Source organism: Pelodiscus sinensis, chromosome 1 (genome assembly GCF_052426305.1).
Source record: "Pelodiscus sinensis isolate ZL-2025 chromosome 1, ASM5242630v1, whole genome shotgun sequence".
NCBI lineage: Eukaryota > Metazoa > Chordata > Testudines > Trionychidae > Pelodiscus > Pelodiscus sinensis.
Window position 1 is genome coordinate 327,984,974 of NC_143052.1, and position 11,274 is coordinate 327,996,247.

Genomic DNA, 11,274 nt, shown 5'->3' on the forward strand with positions numbered 1-11,274 from the left:
GTTTAAAATACAAGGTAAAACCAAGTCTTGTATACCCTGCAGGCTATTCACGTGCACGGGGTTTACAAGATTTTTTTTTTACTCAATCAGGGAAAACCGCGGGTTGTGTACACTAATTTACGGTAACTTATTATACTAAATGCTTGAAACTGATCCGCTATATAGCACATTTTAAAACTACAGTAATTACTCGTTTAACACTTCCGATAATCCGGTGTACCGGGAATTACTATAAAGTGGCTGTGACGGGTCTGCCCGGACCCGCACTGCGTCTGGTGGGGGGCGGGCAGCGGGGAATGGCGTGGCAAGCAGCGAACGCTCCACTGCTTTGCAGGGAGGCGTGGGAAGCCCTGCGCAGCCTCTGGCAACAGGCCGGCTGAGGAAACGGAGCCGCCGGCCTGCAAGTGGGGGCAGAGGAGAGGGGGCGAGGCATCTGGGGAGTCCGTTGCTGGCAGCTGCGCGGGGCTTCCCCCGCCTCCCTGCAGTGCGGCGGAGGGTTCACCACTTGCCGTGCCATTCCCTGCCGACCCCCCTTCGCCGGACGCAGTGCGGGTCGCAGCAGACCCATCACAGGGGCATACTCCCAACCAAATACCCTTCCCTCTCCTTCCCTTCCCCAGAGCCAAACACCTCTTCTCCCTGCTGTAACCCAGACCCCTTTCTCTCACAACCTTATGCCCCAGGCCCAAGGCAGGGCTGGCTGCTAGCAAGTGCAGGCTGGAGCACACATGCGGCTCTCAGCAGTCCGGCTGAGAGAGCGGCTGACTGGAGCACTTCCAAGTTCCAGTTGATGCCAGACAACTGGATGCCGGACAGTTGTTGTTTTACTGTACAGTAGGTTGTCTAATGTTGACGTTGACGATTCAGCACCAACAGAAAATTGACTTCGACACCACCACTTGAAACACAACCTCCACCTTTCCCATTATTTTCAGTGGGAAAATTGACCCCACATAACACGTTTTCGCTTAGCATGATCATTTCTGAAACATATCTAAATGAGGAATTGCTGTATGCTGAAGGGTCTTTTTTATAGTAAATCTTAAATAAACAATATGCATATCATAACAATCCGTTTTTCTTAGGAAGCAGCTTTACAAGGGTTTTTCCAGTATGTCAGTACGCTCAAATGTGAAGAACATCTAAAAAAGGCTTTAGAAAAAATGAGTGCTAGTGACGATTTAGAAAACGAATGTTTGGCGATGCGGAATCACAAATATGTAGATGATGAAGGACCGATTTCTCCTATTCAAGAGACAAAGTAAGATCACACTTAAATACTCTGGGAAATTAGGACATTTGCTGTCTATCTTCCTTATTTGGCATCAAAGTTTGTAGCTAGAGCAATGAGGGACATCTGCATGTTACATACTTATTTGGAAAATGTGTCCTTACACTTCCCTGCTGCAGATATATTGCATCATCCCACAGGTCAGGAATGGAGTAATTTGGCTAAGCTAGCACTTCTAAGTCAGGTAGAAAGATTGTGGTTAAGGATGTTGTAAGCGAGTAGTCGAATACCTGATAAGTAGGGGTGGAAAACTTTTTTTTTTTTATTTAATCAGTGGCTGACCCCCAGGCAAGTAGATTTTGTGTGCTCCAGCCCTATGGTGGGATAGAATCATAGAACACTAGAACTAGAAGGGACCTTGAGAGGTCATAGTGCAGTCCCCTGCCCTCATGGCAGGACCAAGTGGGGGGGAGCTGAGCCTCAGGGGCTGGATCCAGGCAAGCCAGGGGCTGCAGGTTTCCCATCTCTGTAATACTCCAGGCTTACAGAGTAGTCATGTCGACGACTCCTCCCCTGCTGCTTCTGTATTGGAGGCAGCAAGCGGGGAGAGCTGGTGCTGGGAAGAGCAGGCTTGAGACAGGTTCCCCCTGTTGACTCGTCTAAGTGCAGCTTTGCCCCCATCACCCCTCGCGCTGCTGCCTCAAAGAGGAACCTTCCCTCACCCCCCCCCCCCCCTTCCCCTCCATGGACAAGGGCTGCTGGACCCAGCACAAACTGGGACTGAGCAAGCCTGGCTCATGCTGGGTCCGGGACCTACTTGTGCAGAGTTGTAGTGGGGGTAGCTCCCGGAGCACATTCTTCAGTTAACTAATCGTGTAGTTGATACTTTTTTTTTTTATTGACCACATGATTAGTCAAATAACTGATTAAGGTCCATAAGTTGTGGCCAAACTGGGCATTCAGTTCAAGTTGTCTGCATTTCATTGTGGAGCTAGACCAAGGGTAGGGAATTTTTTTGGGTTAGGGATGATGGACCTACAGAAAAATCACTTGGGGGCTGCACACAAGTGAGAAGTGCCCCCCCCCCCCTCAAACCCTTATTGATGTCGCCCATGACTGAGAAGAAGAGACACTTGCCATGTTCTCCTCGCACACTAGGGCTTGGAGGCGGGAACAGGCTAGTAGATGGTGTTGTGTTCTCAAACCCTGGGGGGGCTGGATCCAGGCAAGCCTCAGGGGCCTGAGGTTCCCCATCCCTGAGCTTAGACAATCATCCACTGTGCATGTTTCTATCAGACTTGGTCTATGAACTTTAAACTCTGGTAACTTAGATTTTTACAGTTTAAATTTAGATTGGGAATTGCTAAAAGTAATTGTTTTGGAGAAACCTGAATAGTGGTGGCTTGGTGTGGACAGAATCCCTGTGTGAGGGGAAGCCTAGATCTAACCACAGCCTTAAAAAGGGGAGAGGGGAAGGCAAGGGCCAATGCACATGGTGAGCTGGCTTAAAAGATGGTTCTCTGTGTGCACTCCTCCTCTTTCTCCCCCCCTCCCCCACACATGTAAATCTGTAACTGTTGAAGTTTATAGCTGTTACATGTTTTACCAAAAAAACACATTTTAACATCTGTAGTCTCAAGAGAATTCCATTTAGAGAAGTGCAAAGCTGAGTAGAAAACTTTCTGCAGACTGTTCTGCACAAGTAATGAGAACCAGAGAGCATGTAACTCTGCATGTTAAATATTCTTGGATAGAAGTTACAACTATCGCTTGCACGTGTTGCTCATCTGTAGCAAACTCAATCCTCTCACCTTGTTTGGCCCATGTTTGGCTTCCTCTGTTCTCTAATACAGCTCTAACCGCTCTGTTCTCCTCAGTATGTCATTTGGCTCTTCTTCATGGTGGCTCTATCCACTTTCTCATATCTACTCTGAAGGCCTTCTCAATAGAGATGTAAGTGAGTAGTCGAGTAATCGACTGCTCCCTTCCCCCTCTCCCATCTTGCTTGCCTCGCTGTTCTTAATACATTTTAAAGGTCCAGGACTCAGGATGAGCTGGGACTGCTTAGTCCTAGCACACAGTGGGTCATGGACCTATCACTCTGCAGATTACTTCCCCTTAGTGACTAATCGTGTAGTGGATGCAATTTGTATTGACTCTACACAATTAGCCAAATACCTGCTCCTCAGTATCCTTACTTCTCAACCTGATCCTTCCTGAATATCCTAATCTTCGTAATATCATTGAAAGCTTGTTCTGTATGGCTTCTAATTGTTGTGGGAAGTTTCACTTGAAATCAGACTTTGCCAGGAGTGACATCCTTATGTAGGTGCAAGTACTAATAATACCTAGTGAAATGCAACGTATTTATGGTGGTAAAAATCAGACCACTTTGAGTCTTTGTATTTTGTTACTACATAAGTAATCCGTGTCACTTTTTATTTCAGTGATGATGACCACAACTTGGATCCCGATCAAGAAGATCTTGGTGCCAAAATAGTTGTAAGTAAGCCTTAGTTGACTTGACTCTCCTGTAGCACTCTAAAGCAGGTATACCAAATGAATAATCAATCAGAATTAAAAATTTTTGGATTAAATATTTTTCCTGGAACTAGACTGTGGACTACTGTATATACCATATCTGAGCCTGCTTCATGACACAAAGAATTTTGTTGGTCTTTTATGGGGTGACAGACAATCCCTAATTGAGAAATACAGGTATGAGAATTATTAATGGGTAGGTGTTGACAGATGCAGAATGTTTCCCAAAACTACTTGCAAAATCTCGCTCCAGATCTTGTCTTTATAATTGGCTCTTACTCTGATCCATTTTTATATTTTCTATTCACTTAGGACAACAGCTGTTTCATATTAAGCAGAAAACTTCCAAGTAAGAAAAAATCCAAGACAAAAGCGAAACCTGCAAAACTGAGCAGAGGAAATGGAGATGGAGAGGAAGAAGATTCTGCTGATGTGCCTGGGTCTGTGTAGGAAGTGCTACACAGATCAGAAAACTCTTACATCACGGAAACCCAAAAATTCTGGTTACTGCAACCCTGATTCGGACGCTACGTATCTTCATATGTGGCGGCAGGCATTTACTTCAAACAAACTGTTCAGCATTCACCTTGAACGTTCAGTTATTGCAAGTGATTGACTTACAACCAAGATGTTGTTAGAAGTATAATTGCACTGTTTTTTGGGTGAGTTACAATTTTATCTGTAGACACTGTCAAAAAGTCAATGTTTCAATAAAAACACAGTAATAAAGGAGCTGTTCTTCGTACTGAGCAAAGTAAAACCTCAAAAGCTTTCTATCTGTAGAAAAGGAAAATAAAATGTCAAATTAACGTACCTAAATTGGTTCAGAGATTAATACAGCCTTTTGTCACCCTCCCGGTAGCTTTTTAAAAAGTCTGAACAGCTTTCTGCCTCCATGGAAAACAGTAATAAAATTTGAAATGTGTAACAAACTTAATGCAAGTGATACACAGCACGTCGCTTTCAGAAGCATTTTGTTCTTTTGTTTTTGTCCATCTTGGACAGAAACAGAACTTTGTGCTAATAATAATGGCTCTTTTGCAACCCACAACTCATAACCAATATGAGTTGTGCTACTTGTAAGAGTGAACAGTAACTGAACACATGGTTACAATATTCTCTATTCAGCATATCTGTCTTTCACTTATCTTTATGAAGTCTTAATCTTCCATGCCTCTGTCCAAATTTTAAGCTAAATGTCAATTATGGAACACAAAATGAATACAAAAACATGCTCCGTGATGATGGATCTACCAAATGTTTAAGGTGTGGAAATGTCATCTCTTAAACTGTGGAATAAATTGGGGTTCCTGAGTGTGTTTTGCACAATGTCAAAGCAGCACTGCAATCTCTCCAGTCCTCCCCGTGCAGCAGCAGTTTTCTTGCTGCTGTGTTCTTAGGGCAGAACATAAGCATTCCAATTATTTGTTCTTGGAGTCACTCAGATTCTTCCCAGAGCTTTGAAAGAGGACAGGGCTCATGCCTGCAGGTCTGCAGAAATCCTAAAACACTGAGCAGATCCATCAAGGTAGGTATGGTGGGATACTGGCAGAGGCTAGTTGTCTCAAATGGCTTTTTGTCAACAATAAAAGGGCGGGGGCAGAGACATCAACAGGTGTGTTGTAAGCAAAACTCGTGAAGTCATTCTGCCGCTCTACTCTGCACTAGTTAGGCCTCAGCTGGAGTACTGTGTCCAGTTCTGGGCGCCACATTTCAAGAAAGATGTGGAGAAATTGGAAAGGGTACAGAGAAGAGCGACAAGAATGATTAAAGGTTTAGAGAACATGACCTATGAAGCCAGGCTTCAAGAACTGGGCTTGTTTAGTTTGGAAAAAAGAAGATTAAGGGGGGACATGATAGCGGTTTTCAAATATCTAAAAGGGTGTCACAAGGAGGAAGGAGAAAATTTGTTCCTCTTGGTTTCTGAGGACAGGACAAGGAGTAATGGGCTTAAAGTGCAGCAGGGGAGGTTTAGATTGGACATTAGGAAAAAATTCCTAACTGTCAGGGTGGTCAAATATTGGAATAAATTGCCAAGGGAGGTGGTGGAATCTCCCTCGCTGGAGATATTTAAGAACAGGTTAGATAGACATCTGTCAGGGATGGTGTAGACGGAGCTTGGTCCTGCCTTGAGGGCGGGGGGCTGGACTCGATGACCTCTTGAGGTCCCTTCCAGTCCTATTATTCTATGATTCTATGAACCACATGAGCAGGCCATTAAGAACAAAAATAAATCAGTTCTGTCCCGTAGGTTTTTCCTCTTCCTTTGGCGCTCAAAATAACACAACTTGTGGCTTGCTTTTTAACTACTGAATTGAAGTATCTGTAAAATGAAACTGCAAGACCGATTGTAGTATCAAGCTTGCGTCAAGAGTGATCTGAGAACTGCTTAACTTCTTTTTAGGCATGAACTTGGCATACCCCTCCCTCAGCATTGTTTGAAAAATGACCCACTGGATCTGGCAATGGAGTTGTTGTTGGGTAAGGTTTTGCAGTTGCTTTTTATTGTACTTGAGCCACCTGATTTCACATTGCAGTTCACATGATGAATTTATCTGTTCAACTGCTGGATGATTCACAAATGAACTAAATTCTAATTCTGAAGAGAACTGTTTAAAAACAGCTTATTTACAACACTGCTATTGGTTAGAGAAATATTACTCTTTAATACAGAAAACCTGAGACTTCATTTGATTTTTACCTCTGCATTTTAGTTCAATTCGAATAATTTTGGAGAGAAGGAAACATCTTGAGTTACTGCTGCTTCAAGAGGGTAAGTCGTTCCTTTCTTTGTATTCCTTTTTCCTAATAGTCTTTTAATAAATTGAAACCATAGCTGAATTGCTGTTCAAAAAGATACAAATGGCATGTATTGCAATCTTGTTCTCTTTTTATTTGGTGGGAGGAAGTTGAGTAACTGAAGTAGACTGAAAGCTTCAGAGAAATGACTTATTGAAATTCATCGGTCTGAGATGGGACTAGCCCTTGGAATTCATGAGCACAGTAGGGTTGTTAAAAAGCAGATAATCCTGTAACAGCTGAAAATTGCAGGGCAGCAGCTGGCTTAGGCTGTTGTATCTATCTGAGCTAGCAGGGTGGGCATCTGTGTGTAACCATTAATAGATACCCAAGCTTATTGGTTAATCGGTTAACCACTGCAATGGTTATACTTGTACATCCCTAGTGATAGTTGCATGAAGCTACAATATCTTGGTATCTGGAATTTGTTCTCATGCTGCTGTGCTTGTCCAACTTGATGTTTGACTTTGCTAAAAATTTACTTGGTAAACTTAGTATTCTGAAATCTTTGTCTTCTCCTGCTCATCTCAGACTAATAGCTTACCTGTCAATAACTATATCTAACAGTACAGAGTTAAGGAAATCCCCTATGACCGTGGTCACCAACAGGTAGATCGCGATCTACTGGTCGATCGCGAGGCCTCGACCAGTCGCTCGCGAGGCGTCCTGTCTGCCCCGCCCCCATTTTCCTCCCACCCCCGAGAAGCCCTACTACCTACCTCAAGTGAAAATGGAGGTAGTGTCGGCTTCCCGGGGATGGACAGAAGTCCCGCAGTTTAGCGACACTTCCAGCGATTCCAGAAGTGCGGTAGTTGCTCTGCCGGTGTACTGCGGAAGGGAGCATTGGCTCCCTGCACCGCACAGGAGGGGTGAGTCTGCCCCATGGGAGGCGTGCAGGGGGTTTCCCAGCACGCGTGCGCGGGGGGGGGGGGGAAAGGGTGGCACCGGGACAAGCGCGTGCGGGGCTTCTCCGCACAGGGAGAGGTCGGCCCTCTGGGCAGGTGTGTACGCGGGGCTTCCCTGCATGGTGGGGTGGGGCGTTTGGTGCTGGGGCAGGCATGTGCACGCGGGGTTTCCCCACGTGGGGGGGCGGGGTGTCGGCCCCCTGGGCAGGCGCGCGCGGAGCTTCCCTGTGCCACATGGAGTCGGCCCTGGGACAGGCATGCACTGTTTTCCCGGGGGAGGGGGGAGGAATCCTGGGAGGAGGGAGATGTAGGGGACTCTCTGCCTCCCCTGGCCCCCCACTCCCCAGCCCCCCCACTCTCCAGCCAGAGAATGCTGTCCCCAGCCACAGAATGCTGTCCTCACTCCCGTCCCCACTGGCACTCTGTCCCCTGCTGCAGAACCCTGTCCTGTGCCTTCACAGCACCCTGTTCGCTCTCCCCTGCCCACAGCTGCAGACATTTGGCCTGTCTAGATGGGATCAAATGTCAGAAAAACCTTTTTTGGAAGCCCCCTTATTCCTCGTGGAAGGAGGAATACAGGGGCTATAGAAAGAGCATGTTTGCTCTTCCACTAAAAAAAGCAAAAGAACAAATGTGTCCCTGGATGCAGAAGAGTTTTTCCGGATATCTCTGGAGTCCTGAAAAAACTCCTGTAGTCAGATGGAGGGTTGGGGGTACTAAGCAAGCCATAGGCTTGTGGCTTTGAGGGTGTGGGAATTTGGGTTAGGGTATGTGAGGGGCTCAAGGCAGGGGGTTCCAGTGTATGATAGGCTTAGATCTAGAGTGGGGGAGAGGGCGTGCAGGAGTGTTCTGAGTCAGCGGTCACTGACCCACAGAAAAGTCAGTTGAGGGCGCCACAAGTGAGATGAATAGCTTTTTCTGAAATAACTTTGCAGTGTAGACACAGCCTGTGACCAAGGGATTTGAATTACATCTGCATCAAAAAAACTGCAGTGAGACTGACTAGAATGAGGGTGGGAAATAATTTTTGGGCCTGGCTGGCCTGGAATGGGTGGTGCCTAATTTGGAAGGGGTGGGGCCAGAATACTTTGGGGGAGCGACAGGGCCTCTGTGGGTTGGATCCGGTCATTTTGCCCAACCCTGGACTAGATGAATTCAGACCACGAATTGTTGTGAACTTATTATCGATGTAGAAGGATGTCTTCATCACAAGTCCCACTTAAGTTAAGGAGTTTTGAAGTGGGTGGCTGAATTTTTTGTCAGCTTGTAAGTCACAGCTGTCAGTAGTGTTTGCAGTCAAAATGTTGTGTGGTAGAGGAGCTTGGTGCTGTAGTGAGGATGGATGATAGGGAAGAAGAAGTTGTGGGATGCATGGCACCCCAATGTGGTCGCCCCTAATGGTGCTTGTCAGGTTCCACAGCAACCTAAGGCTGTGTCTAGACTACATGGCTCCATCGACAGAGCCATGTAGATGAGGGTTGTAGGCAAAAGGAAATGAAGGGGTGATTTAAATAATCACCGCTATATTTAAATTTACATGGCTGCCGCGCTGAGCCGACAAACAGCTGATCAGCTGTTTGTTGGCTCAGCGCGGCAGCCATGTAAATTTAAATGAAGCGGCGATTATTTAAATCGCCCCTTCATTTCCCTTTGCCCAATAAACAAATCTACATGGCTCGGTTGACGGAGCCATGTAGTGTAGACGTACCCTAAATGAATACTAATTCCTACCAAACCACATCTTCCTGTCCTAAAAACACCTCGGAAATTTAATACAAAAAACTTGACAGAGTGGTGGTATGTCACCCCTTGCAGAATGGTGAGTTGATTTAAAACTTCTGAAAATCAGGAAATAAAATGGTTTCTCATTTCCTCGCATCCTTCATTCTGTTTTTTTCAGCAATCCCCCAGTTGTGGCATGAATATTCATAACTGCATTCTCTTCTCCTCCTCTCCCTCCGCCAGGTCTTGAATTTTGCTTAACTCCTTGTTCTGCATTGGGACTATATGCCACCGAGCAATTCTAACTTTGCACTAATGTAGTCTCTCGATACAACTGAAATGCAGACTTTTAGCTGAAATAAATACTGCCAAATGTATAACCAATTAATTACAATCAGCTGTATTTGAACAGTGTATACATAATCCTACTTTCAACAAAAGTGAGACATCCCAAGGAGTATTGTTTTGTAGTTTGTGTTGCCAGCACATGTCTGGTTTTTGTTTTTTGTTGTGGACAAAAACTTGGAGTAAGTGCTAAGAATAAACCCTTCTCTTGCAACCCACAGCTCATCAATATGTGAGCTGTGCTACTTCTGAGAAGAGACAATCTTTGAATATGCTTTACAGTAGAACAGAATTTCTATGAACTGGATAACTCTGCCTGCATCAAGTTCTGTCTAAATATCTAACAAAGGTTTAACTTGTTTTATTGGGAAGCTGGTGAAATACTATTGACGTTAAATATGGAAGTGACAACGCTTTTTGTAAGTCATAGCTGAAAAATGTATGAGCTCTGTATCAGTTTTTTTATAAAGATTTCATTTGATATTCTGATTGCAGAGAACCTGACCTGGGTGCTGTCACTGAAAGGAAGATGATCTTCATACTGAGGGTATGTACTGAGGAAACGTGCGTGTCTTGTACTCAGGAAGGGAACTAAAGAAAATAGCTATATCAAGGGAGGGTAGGTCCGTTAAGGATCATGCTCAAGCCCTTACTTAACTGGACTTAAAACTGCATTTTAGTTGAAGCAGAATTAAATCCTTATTTTGAAAGGATGCAGTGTCTTACTACAGTCTCTGAGAGAGGGTGGTTTCACTCGAGTAGGTGTCAGCTAATTGTCCCACATTCCACGTGCAATGCATTTCTGCAAACTAGGGTTCTTTCCACTGATGCTAATTTGTATACCATGCCCTACAATGCCTTCTCACAGCCAAGGAGAAAACTGAGGGCTGTGGAGTTGACCAAATATTTTGCCAACTTCAAAATTAGTTTGTCCCCCAATTTGTTTTTAAATGCTAGAATCATTCAACGTATTATGTTACTTCCATTTTTATCAAGGTACTTGCAGTTAATCTTAAATTTTTTTTCTGACCTGGAGTAACTTTAGGCCTGACTAGTTAATAAAAACTGGTTTTGGGTTGAAGCTTCTTATTGAAAACCTTCTTTCTACATCTGTATAGATACATTGAACTAGCTCCCTCTTCATGTACAACCAGCACAAACAATTTCCAAGATGGCAGACTTTCTGCAGAGGTGCAAAGAGTACACAGGCCTTTTTTCTTGTGCAAAGACAGTCTTGTGAAGCTTGGGGAATCAGGCCGGCGGAAGAGTGAAGACTAATTTAGTTGGATAGTTTGATTTTTTTTTTTCACTGACTACCTTGTATAAAAGGGAGAAGAATCTTGGCTTGTTGGGTGAAACTGCCTCGTTTACACACTAAGAATAGGCACAATTATTTGTTTGTGTCTGAATTGAGCAACGTGGCTACAGAAGTAACAGGTTATGCTTCCATCTCTGTAAAATGAACTACAGTGGTGACAATGAGACCTGTAACAATTTCCTTAAGTTCTTCATCTAACAGAGTAAATTCAAGTAGAGGTCCTGGAAAGCAGTCTGCTAAGTTTAGCCATGTAAATTCTGTAAGAAATTCAGGTACAGGTTAATATCTAATAAATATGGTGCAGCATGTGTATTCTCAAATTCAAGAACTGCAGCTTGGAACTAATGTAAATGGGTAATTGCGAACCACATCCTCCTACTTAATGCAAATTGAGTAATAAGATTACAACCCCT

The 11,274-nt window shown here is 44.4% G+C and overlaps 1 protein-coding gene and 4 non-coding genes across 7 annotated transcripts in view; all 5 read left to right on the forward strand.

The window, feature by feature from the left end:
* The window catches only part of TAF1D (TATA-box binding protein associated factor, RNA polymerase I subunit D), a 42,925-nt gene that overhangs the window by 8,964 nt on the left and 22,687 nt on the right, over nucleotides 1-11,274 (forward strand). Inside the window, exons 5-10 of one of the 3 annotated variants that reach the window (XM_089775755.1) lie at nucleotides 1,090-1,261; nucleotides 3,679-3,733; nucleotides 4,085-4,434; nucleotides 6,177-6,253; nucleotides 6,487-6,545; nucleotides 10,039-10,090. In XM_089775755.1, the coding sequence (XP_089631881.1) occupies nucleotides 1,090-1,261; nucleotides 3,679-3,733; nucleotides 4,085-4,222 (365 nt within the window). In that variant the 3' untranslated portion in view covers nucleotides 4,223-4,434; nucleotides 6,177-6,253; nucleotides 6,487-6,545; nucleotides 10,039-10,090. Of the gene's footprint in view, nucleotides 1-1,089; nucleotides 1,262-3,678; nucleotides 3,734-4,084; nucleotides 4,435-6,176; nucleotides 6,254-6,486; nucleotides 6,546-10,038; nucleotides 10,091-11,274 lie in introns of those variants that run through there. The other 2 variants (XM_075919354.2, XM_089775754.1) reach the window with 2 other exon arrangements.
* LOC112547647 (small nucleolar RNA SNORA40) lies at nucleotides 4,741-4,866 on the forward strand. The gene has a single exon (XR_003091423.1). It is a non-coding gene; the product is annotated as a small nucleolar RNA SNORA40 (small nucleolar RNA).
* On the forward strand, nucleotides 6,309-6,380 carry LOC142826620 (small nucleolar RNA SNORD5). Its single transcript, XR_012900854.1, has one exon. It is a non-coding gene; the product is annotated as a small nucleolar RNA SNORD5 (small nucleolar RNA).
* On the forward strand, nucleotides 9,681-9,806 carry LOC112547646 (small nucleolar RNA SNORA40). Its single transcript, XR_003091422.2, has one exon. It is a non-coding gene; the product is annotated as a small nucleolar RNA SNORA40 (small nucleolar RNA).
* LOC112547645 (small nucleolar RNA SNORA1) lies at nucleotides 10,903-11,039 on the forward strand. Its single transcript, XR_003091421.1, has one exon. It is a non-coding gene; the product is annotated as a small nucleolar RNA SNORA1 (small nucleolar RNA).